Source organism: Staurois parvus, unplaced genomic scaffold (assembly GCF_062004578.1).
Source record: "Staurois parvus isolate SC_StPar_1 unplaced genomic scaffold, SC_StPar_1.0 ptg000151l, whole genome shotgun sequence".
NCBI lineage: Eukaryota > Metazoa > Chordata > Amphibia > Anura > Ranidae > Staurois > Staurois parvus.
In genome coordinates this window covers 19,773,666-19,790,512 of record NW_028317947.1, presented here as the reverse complement: position 1 = coordinate 19,790,512, position 16,847 = coordinate 19,773,666, and the positions used below count along the sequence as shown (strand labels likewise).

Genomic DNA, 16,847 nt, shown 5'->3' with positions numbered 1-16,847 from the left:
GTGAGTGCTAATTTCCTCCTGTTGTGAAAGACAGACATCCAAGTAACCTCCCTATACTAGTTTCTAGTTGCATCTCTGTTGTACAATGACTGTTTAAAATATGTTTTTTTTTTCATACAGCATGTACATATATTAGTGCAAGAACACTACATATTTTGCATTCCTGTTTTATTTTTGTGAGTTTTTAAACATGGTATTAGAACAAAAGATCCAGGAAATGGATATTATTGGCACAGCAAGGCACACAGTCATAAAAAGCTTAGAAGCTCCAAATTCTGAGTTGGGTTTTGAACCAACATTGGGGGAAAATTGGAGCACTCAGAATCTGGTGCAGCTGTGCATGGTAGTCAACCAGCCTCATAGTTGAGCTTGTTCAGTTAAGCTTTGACATTTAAAACCTGGGTGCTGATTGGTTTCTATGCAGAGCTGCACCAGATTTTGCACTTTCCTGTTTTAGTAAATAACCCCATTGTCTAATAGCAAGCTGCTAGTGGCGCTCTCCCATGGTTGCATTTTTCAGGATGCTTCCATCGTGTTCAAGGAGGCCCAAAAAGATTCTCAAGCAGCTCCTGGGTTTCCAAGAGACAGTGCACCTCACAATGCAATGTAGGTGTATTTCCAACCAATTGAAATTAGCATTGTGTTGTAGTATGAAATATGGCAGCACATAGGATGTGCCAAAGTTTGTCTATCTGTGATGTCAAAACTCTTATTGGATGGCTTAGGGCTCCTGGGATCCAGTGGAGACATTTTAAAGATCTGCAGGCATGGGTGGCACCAGCTAACAATAGATGAGCTTAATTCAGTGCCTAGTAGGTACAGGTATGCATACAGTAGTCTTTGCTCCTGGCTTACCTGTAGGTCAGTACTGATTGTCTGTCACAGAATTTTGTTTTCATTGCCTAGAACACATCATTGTACCTAGTTCATATTTTGCTAAGGAGCTCTTAATAGAAAATGAACTCAAAATTAATTTCCGCACCTGTGTTTTCACAGTATTGCAGTTTAACAAGTATTTCAACCATCATGAGTGACTTAAGAAGCTATCCTATAACATTTAAATATTGATAAACTGGCAAAATTACCATCACCGGGGCTTTCTTAAAAACGTATCTATCTTTTGGGTCACAAATTTAAGACCAAAAACCTCCTTCCCTCCATGTAGTTATATATAATTAGAATTGGTGACCTACTATTTTCCTGGGGAAAAAAACAGTACATGGTCAATAAGTAGGCTGTTCATGACGCAGTGTCCATTGTATGCCTGTGATATAAAATACAAGTCCTATGGCAGTACATGTTGTAAAGGAAATTGTGCATTCTTCTTTCTTCCACTCACACAGCCCTCCTCCCTCTTCTCCTGCATCCCTGTTATGGGGATTGTTGCCTGTACTGACCTTGAACAGGCCATAAGGAGCTGGCGATGGATGTAGAGAAATGTCAGGGATTGTTGGAGCTCTTCAGATGGAAGGCGATTCAAGCATTTAATGAGTTCAAACACCCGGCAACTGCACACTGGATCCTTGAAAGAAAGGAAAAGATTGCAGCCAGCCGGCACGCAAGAAAAGCTGCATACACACACATTCTGTGCTTGCTACATACAGCCAAATTACCATAGGGCAATGGGGCTGATTTACTAAAGGAGTAGAGGTTGTTTCCTTAGCAGAGTGTTCACTTTACAATGTATATATTCACCTAACTTGGTAAATAAGTTGAAGCTGTGTTCACTTTGAATACTCACTAATATACAAGGGAAATAATAAAAAAATGAAAAGGGATTTTACATGCTCACGATTTGATGATTGAATTGAACACAACTTCACCTCTTTTGCTAAGATGAATCTTCACCTTTCAAAGTGAACACAGTCCAAAAAATTAAACTTGCTGTGCTGTAGCCTGTAGCAGCCAGAGTTCATTTCACACTGATCTGCCTTGAACTGAAGCCTGTGAGCAATTGCTTATTCTGTCTAGATTGCCACATAATAAGAATTGGTCCCACCTGGCCCATTGCCACATTATAATAAGAATGGGTCCCACCTAATACAAAAGAAGATAAATATTTTAGTGCTAGTTATTAGAAAGTGAATTCTGATGCCTAGAGAGGAGCAAATCAGTTTGTAAATGGTAAAGTTGAGGAAAGTGGAAAAAGCACTAGACCCGTAGGGTTATTTTACTGGTATGTTTATCTTAAGGCAGTGGTCTCCAAACTGCGGCCTTGGGGACTCTATTTCATCCACTGATTCCAGCAATGAGGCACATATCCTCCCAATGACACCAACGATAGGGCACAATTTCTCCCTATAACCAACAATGGGGCCCACTGACACCAATAATGGGGCTCAATTCCTTCGAATGACACCAACAATGGGGCCCAATGACAACAATGATGGGGCACAATTCCTCCCAGACACACCAATTCCTCCCACAGACACCACTGGACATTATTTTTTCCCACTGACATCGGAACATTTTCTACTCCCAATGGCCACAGTCCGGCCCCCGTACAGTCTGAAAGACAGTAAACTGGCCCTTTGTCTAGAAAGTTTGGAGACCCCTGTCTTAAGGTATTATTGTTGGTTTAAATGATCTGGTTCCTGGATAGGCAGTTTCTACACCCCAGAGGATCTCAAGTCTACTTGGCTTGTAGTGTGATGTAAAATGAGTTGAAAGTGAGGCACCACACCAGTGCTAAGAGGTCCAGATACAACTTTATTCCATTGAAGGTCAAGGGTACAATTCAAAACATAGCCACACTATGCATTTAAATCACACTGGAAAGAAAATACCATCGTAGGTTCAGTTCTAGTTTTTTCACTTTGTCGCCAATCAAGCCCTGATGAAGGGGGCACTTAGACCCCCAAACACATTGGCTACGTTTTGAATTGTACTCCTGACCTTTTACTGAAATAAAGTTGTATCTGGACCGCTTAGCAGTGGTGTGGTGCTTCAGTTACAACACTTTGTAAATAGTAATGGACTGAGAGTGGCTTTACTTGCATTCCCTGGAAAAGATCACTCTATCCAAATCTAGGTTCACACAGCCTGTAAAGTAATTGCTGGTGTAGAAATGAGGAAACGTATGCTGAATGCACAAATTTCACTTCCCATACATGAATGGGAATTCATGAATGATCCCTGTGCTTTGCCCAGGATTTTCTTTATCTCTATAGACATCTTATGGTTTAATGTGAAAGTACCCAAGTTGCCCATAGCAATCAGATTCAAATGAGATTTTGCTAGTCAGCCAAAGAATAATACCCAGTTGCTAAAAGGAACTGTTTTAGTTCCAGATTTAGTATATCTGCCCCATTGTGTAATGGAATATTGTGTTCTTTCACTGCCTTATTTTCATTCAACCAGTTTGACACTAGAATGTACTATTCTCCACCTTTTCAAAATTTGTATCCTTTCAAAATATGGGCAAAGTATGGCTCATATCCATTATCCTTTCAGGATACTTTCTATGCAGCTAAGGTTTCATTGTTCCATACCCAACAGTATTAGAAAATCTCATGAGCCAAAGATGAATTGGTGAAAATAGTGGAATTTTGCTTGAAAAATGTAAAGCAGTTACATTTGTAAAATACCTCCCACTTCACAAAGTAGGAGTATAATGTTTAAATAGTTTAAGTACCTTGTCATTTTAAATGATTGTCCTTATCTTACTATGTCACATAGTTCAAACTGTCTCTTGTATCTAATTTTCAGTTAATATGCAACAGAAATGATATCACTAAACTGTTCTGCCATATTTTTCTAATGAGAGGTTTTGATAGAGAGATATTAAATTATGAGGCAGATGACACACGAAATTCTTGTAAAAGTGATGTTAAACAAGGGGAATTGGTAAAAGTGCCAAAATTATTGAAGCCTTATGCCAGAATTCCCGTTAGTAACTTATATGTAGTTTTTGTATTTTTCGATAGACAATTGCCCAGATTTTACTTAAAGGCCAACTCTGCTTTCCATTTTTAAATTACCTAAATTTCAGGTGCATCCAACCAAAAGGTGTGCAACATCTTACAGTTAATTTTCTTTAGGAAGCTGCCACAAGTAGAAAAGCCTGTCATTTGCCAGTTTATTGCAAACAAGGACCGATGCTCTTGGTGTGGAAGAAGTGATCTCTCTGCAGAGGTCCAACATGCGGCCCCAGTTGAGTAATAGCTAAAGCTCCAATGAGCAGCAAGTATGAGATTTACTGATTGGATGGCTGCAGCACTTATTCAGCAAGGGGTGTGTTGGACCTCTGCAGAGAGTCCACTGCTTTCACAAATAGAGCTGAATGCCCTTCAATGAAGAATGTTGCAGGGTTTACTTTACCTAGAATGTGGATGCTTTCTAAAGAAAATAAATTATAACTGAAAGCTTAAATGGAATTTGAAATGTAAAGTTTGACACTGCATTGGCTTAAAACAAAGGTTTAGGAGACACTGACTCTCATGGCAGAGCCATATGTAACTGTACTAGAGCGAATCTCCATCAGAGCTTTCCAACAGTTTTACAGTACATCGGCATGTAAATCCTTTTTGCAAACCATTAACTCCCCATAACTTAACATGCAGAGAGAGGAGACACATCACATTAACAGAGTTGGTGTTCTGCTTTAAAAGTCATTAATGGCAATTCTTTAGGTAATGGGAGAGAAGAGTTAATGATGACACTTTATTTCTCACCTCATATCATATTTTGCACATAAGCTCTTATGGGAAATGTGCTTTCCCTATAAGTCCAGAGGTAAATCTGCACTACAAAAAAACAGATCCCTGCAGCAGCAAAAGAAGTTTGCGTTCTCATATGCACCCCCATCCCTATATCCAACTGTCACATCTAGGGGAGAAACAAGTCAGTCTTCCACAGCATGCTGGGAAAAAAAAACTTGTTACCCCAAATAAACACTACAATCGAAGAAGAACTTCTAGGCCAGAGGTTGCCAAACCTTTCAAACAAAGGTCCAGATTATTGTTCTTCAGACATTAGGGGGGTTGGATTGTGGCCAATGGGGATAGAAAATGTCCCGGGCCCAGCATCAGTGAGAATAAACATGGCCTCAGGGTTGGTGGTCAGTAGTAGTGCGCTATCATTGGTATTACTGGGAGGAATATTGCCACATCATTAGTGTCAGTGGCAGGCAATATGCCCCACTGTTGGTGTCCAGTGGGAGGAATAGTGCCTCATATCATTGGAAGGAAACGTGCTGTAGGAGCTGTCAGGTCGCAGTTTGGAGACCACTGTTCTAAGCCATTATGTCTAGGTGTGGGAGTTTACTCCCTTGATTTCTCTGTAACACAGAATAATCAGGGGAGAGCAGATGCCAGAGAGAATTGCACCTGCATTTGATTAAGGAACGAATACTGGGGGGCGGGATTGACAACCAATATAGCCAGAGTTTGATTTAACCTACAGCACCCATTCAACCTCTATTCCACTGCACTTTGCAAGACCTAGTAGTCACTAACAGTTACTAGCTTCTCTATTGGACTGTTTGGTCTTTTTTTTTCATTGTGAAAATGTAAACAGGTTTTGCTTGGCTTTTCCAAATATATTCGTTTGATTTTTATAAATGCTCTTTTGCACAGTACAACACTATCCTCAGCGATATGGACCGAATCTATTCAACATCCAAAGTGTGCCCTCCTAGCCAAACCACAGACTGCTGGTCACTTGAACCAGGTATGCATTGTTTGACACTTCTAATGATACTGAGGAATAGCAGAGTATGGGAACTTGGTGCGAAGTGAAATGCTTGCTTTAAAGGAAACCTTCCATGAGGGAAACCTAGAAGCTGACACTACTGACCTCTTTAAAAAAACAAACAAAAAAAAAAAAAACTCCAGAGTCCTTTTTGCATTTAACCTATGGGCCTGTTAAAGTGATTGTAAAACAACTCATTCAGTTTAAAATAGAAATGAAAGACAACTCATTCAGTTTAAAATAGAAATGAAAGACAAAACATATGTGTATACATAAAAAAAAAAAAAAAAGGTATTTATAATGTTTCTATAAGTGATTACATACTCTTTTCTCTGCTGCATAAGAGCTGTGGCAGGAGAATAGGCAGCACACTGATCTTCCCAGTGATTAGCTGTGCAGGAAGGGGTGTGTCAGGACAAGTCTGATCATTGGAGGAGAGCAGGCTGAGTTCCCAGCACAGCTAGAGAACTGACCATGCTGTGCTCTCATGCCTACTGTAGTCACTTTTTAATAGGAAAGCAGAGGGACTGGCAGGAACACCAGGGATTTCACACAAAGGAAGCAATACAAAGAGAACAAGATACTTTTTTTCATACAAGTACATTGTTCAGCAGTCACATATCAGGAATATGAAATGTTGGGTTTACATATCTTTGTTCTGTAATTACTTTATTACTTATAATGCTGACTTTTTTTTTTTTTTTTTTTGAAGGGGGGGTTACAAAGCTTTATGTTGGTATTGTCTTTCAATACTTATTTGATGTCTACATTTTTAAAGGCAAAATGAGTTAAAAAAAATATATTGCAGATTTGCATCTGCCTCTTTTCTGAGTAAACTATAAGCACATTTCTTACCTACAGTAAATGGGAGTCTTTAATAATGAGAAATATGCAGAAGAATCTGTAGAGAGAGAGTGCTGCAGTTCTGCTGTTTTCAAATGGCTCCAAATATAAAAGTAGAAATACAGATTTTTACAGCCCAGCAAACAAGAGCTAGAACTTGTTGGGAAAAAAAGCCTGAAAAAGTTTGCAATAGATTTATAATAAAGAAAAGCTTTTAACTTTTTAGATGGCTTGTGTTCTAATTTCCACAGTTAGGGACAACTTGGCTATAACATGTTCACCAATATGTTAACTGTAGAAGTGCGTACCAGTATAGTGGTTAAATCTAAATGTAAATTGACCTAAAATAACCACTTTTGTTTTTCCTTTTCATCGTTCCCCCTGCCTTTCCATTTATGTAAGTGATGCCTTTTAACTGCTGTTAATATTTACTTAATTAAAAAAAGAGCTTAAAACGAAAACTCCCATGATCCCTCCATGCTCTCGGGCTCAGGAGCATGTTTAAATGAAGGCTGAATGGTAATCCTGCATAAAGATGGGAAAAATTAAGTTTTTTAACTCATAAGTACCCAATATATCCGTGTAAGAAATTTACATTGCCTACTCTTTTTGTCCCTCCAACAGAAGTCAATCAAACAATTGACTTCTATTGAGCTTGGATAGCCACACACTAATCGGAATACAGCCGGTCCCTGCTGAATGACTTTACGTAAGTGGCTAACAAATTAAAGCCTAACTCCAGCTAACCCTTTTAAAACCGTTGAAGAAACTGTTTTGTTTTTTTTTTTTTGTTGTTTTGAGAATAAAGGTTTTTAACTAAATGAATAAAAGATGACAATTTGTCTTTTTACATTTCTGAACTTCTCTTTTAACACTGACAGGGGTGCTTACAAACTGTCATATCCACCTAGATGGATGCAGCATTGCTCCAATGCTGCGTCTGTCCCCCGTCGACTCAAAGACCAAGAGCCGAACGATCAAAGACCGCTGGTCACACAGTTGAGTTGTCTCAACCCCTCTAACTTCCACAGCTTGATCTGTTGAATTAACCTTTTCACGCCGACTATACCGTACGCGTATATGCGGCCGCTTGGTGGGGGGGCCTTAACGCATAGTGATGCATATCTGCGTCACTGTTAAAATAACGTACCATGCAGATGGCATGCTCCCTGCGTGCTCCCAGCACAGTAGTTGGTGGGGACTGGTAAGCTCCCTATGCACACTTGCAAACGGGAACTTTCCAATAATGTTACTGCTGTGACAGCCAATCACAGCAGTTACATGACCTGAATGCCCGCCTCCACCTTTCGACTTTTAAAGCTCTTAAAGGGCCAGGAATCAAGTCAACTTGAAGTTGTTAAATTAGAAAAAATAACAGCAGGATCAACACGGGAAAAAATGTTTTTTTCCAGGAAGGACTCAGAAAAATAGACTGTTGTATTAATACTAGTGACAGACTGCCTTATATATATCAGGGGTCTCCAAATTTCTAAACAAAGGGCTAATTTACTGCCCTTCAGACTTAAGGGGGGCTGGATTGTGGCCATTGAGAGTAGAAAAGGTCCTGACGTCAGTGGGAGGAATCATGCCCTACCATTGGAGTCATTGGGAGGAATTGTGCCCCATCCTTGGTGTCAGTGGGAGGGGGATTATGCCCCATTGTTGGTATCTGTGGATGAAAATAGTGCCCTAAGGACCGCATCTGGAGACCACTGATATATATCATTATGGTTTTGCCTTTAGCACCACACTCTCTTACAAAATCTGAAAATATGTCTCCATATTGGAATGCAAAGTTTTAACATTATGGTGTATGTAAAGAATCCTTTTTTTTTTTTCTATAGTGATAAATGATTTTACTTACTTATTTTAGAACTTACTGAGATCATGGCAACTTCACGCAGCTACAAGAAACTACTGTATGCCTGGGAAGGCTGGCATAACTCTGCAGGAATACCTCTACGAAGCAAATATGAACAGTTTGTACAGCTCAGTAACAAGGCTTACAGACTGGATGGTAAGCAATAACTGAGTGTAGTGAGTGTTATTGCACCATCTGTAATTATCTGGATGCTAGTGGTGTTATTTAAACTATAAAAACTGTTTTTAGATTAAATTATTAGTGCACAAGTTCTTTTCTTTCTTTTTTTTTTTTTTCCCGTTTTCTTCTCTCTCCTTACTACAGATCGCTAAAGTAGGAGTCTTCTTCAGCACCTGGCTATGCTCTAACTAAAATGTCAAATTCCCAGGCATCCTCTGCGATTCTGGAAGTGACATCACACCTGAAAAAGTTGCAGAGGATGCCTAGGAAGGAATTAGAACAGTTGAAGCCTTGCTGGAAACTAGAGAATCTGTTTCCCATGTTATTCATTAGTGAATATTCATACTACAGATGGTAGTCTTTCTGGTGACACAGCAGTAGCACATGGTACTCTGTTTACTCATTCTAAAACTTTTGAGTCTCTTCCAGCAAGGCATTTCACTATAAAGACTCATCCACACTGAACGTTTTCTTTAAGAAGCCTCTTCTTGGCAGTAGAGTTTTGACCAAAAAAAGCCTGACGCTTGTAAAAGTGTGTAACGTGTTTAGCAACATTTACCAGCATCAAGCATTTGGACATTAATTCATTTAATTGGCCAGAATAGTTTATTCAGGCCATTGAAATAAATGAACGCTCGAGCGCTAAAAATGCCTAGTGTTACTGTGCATTTAAAAGTCTGTGTGCGTGAACACATAGGATAACATGTAGGGGAGTTCAGAGGCAGGAGAAAAAAAACACCAGATGCCCCTAGGGGCAGCTATAAAAATGTCCAGTGTGCATGAGGCTTGAACTGATTTGAGGAAACTGTGTTATGCATAAAATGTATATTCCTTTTTATAATGCACTGACGTATGGCATTGACCCATCTCTACCTACATGAGTAAATACAGTAAAGCTCGCCACCCGGTGCTCATATTCAACAAGAAATGGACAACACTCGAGTCATGGATGGCTTTGTCAGCATCGTCCAGCTTAGCAAACTTTGATTGAAAAATCAAAGGAACTGAGTGAAAAAATGTTGGCTGAACAGTGACTGCTGCCTGGTGCAGTAACTGTTTGGAGTATTCAAGTAGCCATGGCTGCTGCGGTTGCCTGAATACATTAGTTGGCAGCAGGGATTTCACTCTCTGTGCTGTTCAGTGTGCATGGAGGAATCTATTAATTTCTCTAGAGATCTATGGATGTAGGACTAGCCCTACTGTGATCTTATATAGCCAAAAGCTTGGATAATTCTGGCTTCGAATTTATAAACTCACACGCATGCACCTGCAAACGCACTGCTTTTATACCACTGCACAATGAGCAGGGGCATGCTCTTGTTTGTCACTTCAGTGATTCCTTACCCTGATCTTGCATACGTTGTTTTTTCTGTTACATTTTATGTCTTTTATGACTTAACACCCTATCTGTACTCTTGCATTTTGTCCTTGCTACATTCCATTCTCCAGCCTGGTAATTGTTTGTCAGAGCTAACCTGTTTATCATTTATCTGTGTGTACTTTGGTCCATTCCTATTGCACTAGCAGTGCGATGATGAGGAGTATGTGCTGTTGTTAACATTACAGAATGGTTGCCTCTTACAAAATAATATCCATACTGTATTGGTATTAAACTTTCTTTTAACAAGTTAACATAATCTATGCTTCCACTGATGCAACAAGAATAGAACTATTTCACACCTTTCATAGCTACAAAGAGGCTATGGGTAGTGATAGAAGTTGCTAATTCTTCTACGTCATTAATTAAAACAAGGGTTTCAAACTCCATTTCATTGCAGGCCGCATCATCAGCATTGTGGTTGCCCTAAAAGGGTTGGCTGTATCTGTAAGATTAGATGCTGAGACAAGAGGAGGCAGAGATAAGGGGGTTCTGCATCCTCCATAGAGGGGAGCAGGATCTGTAGGAGTTGTTCTGTCCTCCTCTCTGCTGTCGGCTACTGAGACCGGGGAGGGATGATCAGAGAAAAGACTCTCTGTGACTGCATGGAAAAGTGTACAATCTAGCAGAAGAAATATGTCGTCCTCTCTGCTGTGGACTGCTAAAACAAGGTCGGGGTGGAGACGGGGGTCACGCAGCTACACCACAGGTGCGAGTGCCACGTGAAATGGCCTGGCAGGCCGAATTTGGCTAGTGGGCCTTGTATTTGACACGTGGATTAGAACCAAAATGATAGACATTAGGTTTGGCTTAGCTAAAAATGTTCTAGTGCAAGAAAATTCTTGTAAAAACAGAGAAAATATACAAATGGAGCATAGGTTTCCCTCTTCTGATAACATGGCCACCTAAAGAGGACTTTAGCTGTGGAAACGGTGTCCTCAAAAGGTAATGAGGGGAAAGAACTAGTTACCAGTATGTGCTATAGTCTGCTACACCTGATGGTTTTCTACATTACTGAATTACCCTGTTTGGTCTATACTGTGTCTCTATATAGAGGCTGCCATCTTGGTACAGGCAGGGCTTTACTTCCTCATGTTAGACTTGCTCCTAGATGACTGGTGATCTAATTACTGGTGGGTGAAAACTCAATCAGCAGGAGAGATGGAGGAAGCACAGATCCACAGAATAAATGAAGTAGAAGCAGGGATATGCGTGTGTTGCAGGTTCTTGGGTACAGATTCCTGTCCAGCAAGCAGCTGCCAGCGACAGTACCTTAGATGATCTTTCTCTGTAGATATACAGCTATGAGGCTAGCCATTCTCGCATACAAGATGCTTTGCTATTTTTCAGAAGGGATACAACACAAAAGGTAAATCTTTCAGGATCTGGTATATGCACAATTAACATTGATAGATGTTCCTTACAACATCCCTCATCTTTATTATTTTAGTTCAGGTCTACTTTAAGGGAACGTGTAGTGAAATTGTACATATTTTATTATGGCCAGGGTTAAATAGTATACATTGTGTGCATTCTTCTTGTAAGCCTACAGGTAGAGCTTTAGTCTCCTTTTTCCAATGTTTTTCAAGAACTGTTTAGCCCCTCTGTTGGAAAAAAAATGTTCATAGAACCCATTAGATCAAGAGGAAACTTGCACATGCAAGTGAATGAGTGGAAGCTATAATTTGTCCTTTATCAGATATTGAAGTCAAATAGAGATTAAAAAAAATAAAAAATCGAAAACCGTTTACGTACTTCTAAACTTGAAAATAAAATTGACCTCAAACTATTGAAGTTTTTGCTTTAAATGATAGAAAAACCCGGTATCAGCCTTTGTTTATATCCTTTATCTCCATGTATTTTTAACTCGGGGTTGCCAACCATCAATACATTTTTGGACATTTTGTAAAGATCAAATTTTAAAACTCTGTAAATATCAGGGGCTGATAATTTGTCATGCTGTGTTGACTTTTGGAAGTGTAAATCAGTCAAATTCCTTGTTATGGGTATTGTTGGTGTTTCTCTATTGTGTTTATACTATTTAAATATTGATTGTTAGTCTGTTAATGTCATTTTTCAGGTTTTCAGTAAAAAAAAAAAAAAAAAAAGATGCTCCGTCAGTAAATTTTCCATGTTTTGTCAGTTATTAAATGCTGCAAGAGGTTGGCAAAGCTGTTTTAACTGTGTTTCATAGCTGGCATGTTGTATATTTTGTTAATAAATTGCTACTACAAGTGCCAGTAAATGGTTGAGTAAAGATAAAAGATAAGATATTGGATAATATAAAACTAGATAACGCATCTCTCCATTTTATAATATATGACATAGAATGTCAGATTTTCTGGTTGACGGTTTCCCTCTAGTGGAGCTGGTGTGTAATGCCCTGCTCTTGTAAAAGCAGAATTATAGGCAATTTTTTTCTGGAACCTCACTTGGGAGAAAAGTTGTTGTAAGCTGGATAAAGTAATGTTAGCTCTTTTTTGATACAGGATTCTCAGACACAGGAGAATGGTGGCGTTCTTGGTACACCTCTAAGACTTTTGAGAATGACCTGGAGACGCTTTATCAGCAACTGGAGCCTCTGTACCTCAATCTCCATGCCTTTGTTCGCAGAAAACTCTATGAGAGATATGGTGAAAAATACGTAAACCTACAAGGCCCAATTCCTGCACATCTATTAGGTGAGTTTACTGACACAAATGAGGACGAATGGATACAAGAGGAGCCAAAGGTTTTTTTAATTTGTTTATTTTTTTTTTTTTTTCATATTTTCATAACCTAGAGCAAAATATGATGATTGGTATAGCAACCAGATGATGGCTTATTGCTGTTTTTGTACTTAACAAACTTACCCTTTGTGTTATTACTGTGGCACACCACTATATGCCATACAGTCTATAGTGGTGTGCCACAGTAATAACACAGAGGGTAAGTTTGTTAAGGATTTACTCTTGATAGATATCTATCAAGAGTAAATCCTTCAAAGTCCTTTCAACCTAAAAAAAAAACTTTACCCACTAACTTTTTCCCAAGTGCAGTTGGGATTTTTAGACTTCCCATATTCACGAAAAAAGAAATACTGGGGTTGATTTTCTAAAGGCAAATAAACTGTGCAATCTGCAAGTGCTCCAGAGCTTAGTAAATGAGCAGACGTTCTGCTGACTTTCACCATCCAATCACATACAAGCAAAAATGCTGTTTGTTTGTTTTTTTTTTTTTTAATTTCCCTGCATGTGATTGGGTATTCTATGCAAAGTGAAGCTTCACCTCATTTACTGAGCTCTGGAGCAACTGCACTTGCACAGTGCACAGTCTATTTGCCTTTCATAAATCAACCCCATGTTGATGTTTGTATCCCTGTCCTGGTAAAAATGTCACCAAATACAGGAAGCAAGGGAAATTCTTACCAACAAAGCTCTAAATAGCCGTAAGGGAAAACGCAAATATGTAATGGAGCCTAAAGGGTGTATACGCCAATAATAAACTGCTGTTTTATGCTGACTTACCCTAGGCTGTTTTTATGTGTTAAACTGTATTGTCTCCCATTATATTGTAAAGCGCTGAGCAAACTGTCAGCGCTATATAAATCCTGTATAATAATAATAATGTGTTGACTGACTGGTGTCCATTTCTACAGGTAATATGTGGTCACAAACATGGAATAATATCTATGACATGATGATTCCCTTCCCTGGCAAGACCAATGTGGATGTAACCGACACTATGAGGGAAAAGGTAAACCAGGGATTTTCGGCAAGCAGACTTGGCTAAATTACATGTGTAGGAACTGTATTACACACCACAGGGTTTGTAATTCTGTTTAGCTAGTTCTGTGATCCACACACCTCTGTCACAATGTCATCGCTCTTTCCTAAATGTGAGCCTTATAGATCTCATGTCAGCTTTGTGTCTCCTGGTTGCTCAGTGGGCAGTAAATGAGCATCCTGCTGCTGATTATTCAGTGGCACAGAAAGTTCTATGACTGACTCAGGAAATGGTGAAGGAAAATTTTTCCCTGGCTATGCAGAGCAGCATAAGTTCTACTGCTCATACTGGCACTAAGCCAGCTTTTCTCAACCTTTTCAGCATAGAAGAACCCTTGAAATAACTTCCGGGCTCAGGGAACCCCTGCTATTACTATATCTACAACTCATGATACATTAGTGTGATGGTCATTGGGAAGAATGTTCCTTACACTTGTGGGTATTGGGAGCTTACAAATGGCTATGAAGATCAGTGGTGTCAATGGGAACATATCGAAGAGGCAGAAATTGCTCAAGAAACCCCTAGCAACCTATGGAGGAACCCTGGCTGAGAAACCCTACTCTAGGCAGATTCTCCTCTTTACTCTGAAAGAAGATTTGAGACCGCCTCAAAAAATTTCTTCCTTCAAAGCAATAAACTTTAGAAACCCTGCCTTTTTTATTCTTATATAGAACATAGAAAATACTGAATGAACATTTGCTGATATCTGAAGATAAAATATGTAATGACTTTTTCACACTCTGTATAGGGCTGGAATGCCACCCACATGTTTCGGGTCTCAGAAGAATTCTTCACCTCTCTGGGTCTTTTGGAGATGCCACCAGAATTCTGGCAGAGGTCTATGCTGGAAAAGCCCACAGATGGTCGGGAAGTGGTGTGTCATGCCTCTGCATGGGACTTCTACAACAGGGAAGACTTCAGGTGAGTCAACACCTATAGGAGTGATTGTATATCCAAGGTATTGTCAGGGCAGATGTCAGGTACTGACTGGCAGTGACTCTAGAGATCCACAGGCCAGGGTTCCCCAGGGCGTGGAATCTAAGCCCCAGTCTGCTTATTCACCAGAGCCCCTGATGGTGGGGATGGACTTGGAGCAGGCTGAGACCAGGTCGCAGTCCCTGAGTACACCCAGCTGTGGTAGAGGTAAATGCCAGTGGTATGAAGCGGATCGGAACCTACTGTGAAGAGGCGGAGCAGATCTGGCAGCAGAGGATGGATCTGTGCAGGATGGATGCACAGATGGCACCGTGGAGAGATAGCAAAGTCAGGCAGGCCGGGTCGGTAACAGTGGAGGCAAACGGTACACAGCAGTAATCAGAGGGTAATTGGGTCACAGGCCAAGTTCAGCAGCAGGAGGTCAGATCAGCAGCAGGAGGTCAGATCATCAGGAACAGGCAGAGAGAAGTCAAGACGAGCCAGGGGTCAGGGCAGGAGACGGTCAACAGCAATCAGGGTCAGGCTAGGTCGGCAACAAGGCAATCTCAGGAACAGAACAAACAGGAACAAGACCATACGGCAATGTGAGCATTGCAAGAGCTGGTTTAAATAGACCGCCCGGCGCCGACAGGCGCGCCTGGGTCCTAGTGCCTGCCCGGCGCAGTCATTGGTGACAGGCGCGCCTGGGTCCTAGTGCCCGCCTGCCTGTATGTCTTGTCGGGATCCTACGCATGTGCAGATTCGTGCGCCGCGGTGATCTTCTCGTTCTAGAATCTGAATCTCTTTGCACAAATCTAGTTGGCTGCAATAAGTAGTGGGTTTTTTTAGGCCCGAAAAGCTCTTTCACAGCACTGCATCTAACCTGACCACATACAATCACGAGGCAACAAAAAAGAATGTCCCCCTGGTATTTTGAAGGATCACATAATCATGAGTTACAAAAAAAAATATTTATCAGATTGCCCTGGGAGGCCAAGCCCTCAAAGTTATTTACCAGTGTATGAGGCTAGACTTCAGCTGCTACCAAAGCAGGTAAATGTTGGCTGGGTATTTCTAGTGATTGTGGCAGCACCTGCTTTTTCTTCATTAGACTAAAGTTACTGGAGCATAGAACTCCTGGTTATATTTACCTTTTACTTTATATACAGCAATGTTTTACAAGGCTCTCCATGTACCAACAATGGTACATGGAGGCTTGAATTTTTTTAGAATCTAGTTGCAACTAAACATTCTGAAGATTTCCAACAGCAAAAATTTTAATTCCTAGGGGTGTATTAATCTAAATCACTGCAACAAACTTTTCTTCTGTCTAAAGGATCAAGCAGTGTACCACAGTTACCATGGAGCAACTGTTCACTGTCCACCATGAGATGGGACATGTGGAGTATTATCTGCAGTATAAAGACCAGCCAGTCTCGTTCCGCCGAGGAGCTAATCCAGGTTTCCATGAGGCTATAGGAGATGTGTTGTCTCTCTCTGTATCCACCCCAGGACATCTGAAAACGATCGGCTTGCTCACTGAGGTCACAGAAGATCTAGGTGAGTTGTTTTATCACAACCTCCTAATGAAATTGCTGGTGTAAAATAAATTATATATTCTGCTAAGGATATGATGTATCCTGGACTGTAATTACAAGGTGTGCGAGTGGGGGGGGGGGGGCAATTGGTTCTGGGCTGTGGGGTTTGGGGTGACAGCAGAGCTACTGGCCACTCTTTTCTGCTAATCCTTGATGTACTTGTATTGCATGCTTTATAGAGAAAAATTAATGTTCTATGTTTGCAGCTCTGTGTCCTTTTCAGTCATTTTCTTTAAGTTATGTTGGCTTCATTAAAATAAATTAGACACTGTTGTATCAAAATAAACAGTGCTGAAGGTGTTAATTTTAAATATAACCTGACACAGCAACACATGACGCAATGAGACCAAGCAGCTGCATACAGTTCCTAAGTGGAACTGCACTCTCTCAATCAACATTGACTATTTTGAATGCTTATGCTGCTAGCATTAGTAAATAGATAGGAAAGTGTATATTTGCTTGTTTAACTGCTTTTTTAAATTTCTTCAGTTAATTCCTGGTTTACATACCTAGGAAAATTTATGTCATACATCCCAGGAGTCTTCAGGAGGGAAAGGGGGGTTTTCTCAGCTAAGCATACCCTTCTGTCTGCATGCCTGAACTAAGGGCAAATGGA

General features: G+C 40.3%; 1 protein-coding gene across 1 annotated transcript in view; it reads left to right on the top strand.

Moving 5' to 3' along the window:
- Window positions 1–16,847, top strand: part of ACE (angiotensin I converting enzyme) — a 60,472-nt gene that overhangs the window by 18,001 nt on the left and 25,624 nt on the right. Inside the window, exons 3-8 of the mRNA XM_089674597.1 lie at window positions 5,577–5,670; window positions 8,408–8,551; window positions 12,443–12,634; window positions 13,591–13,688; window positions 14,467–14,639; window positions 15,970–16,193. Of these exons, the coding sequence (XP_089530723.1) occupies window positions 5,577–5,670; window positions 8,408–8,551; window positions 12,443–12,634; window positions 13,591–13,688; window positions 14,467–14,639; window positions 15,970–16,193 (925 nt within the window). The remainder of the gene's footprint in view (window positions 1–5,576; window positions 5,671–8,407; window positions 8,552–12,442; window positions 12,635–13,590; window positions 13,689–14,466; window positions 14,640–15,969; window positions 16,194–16,847) is intronic.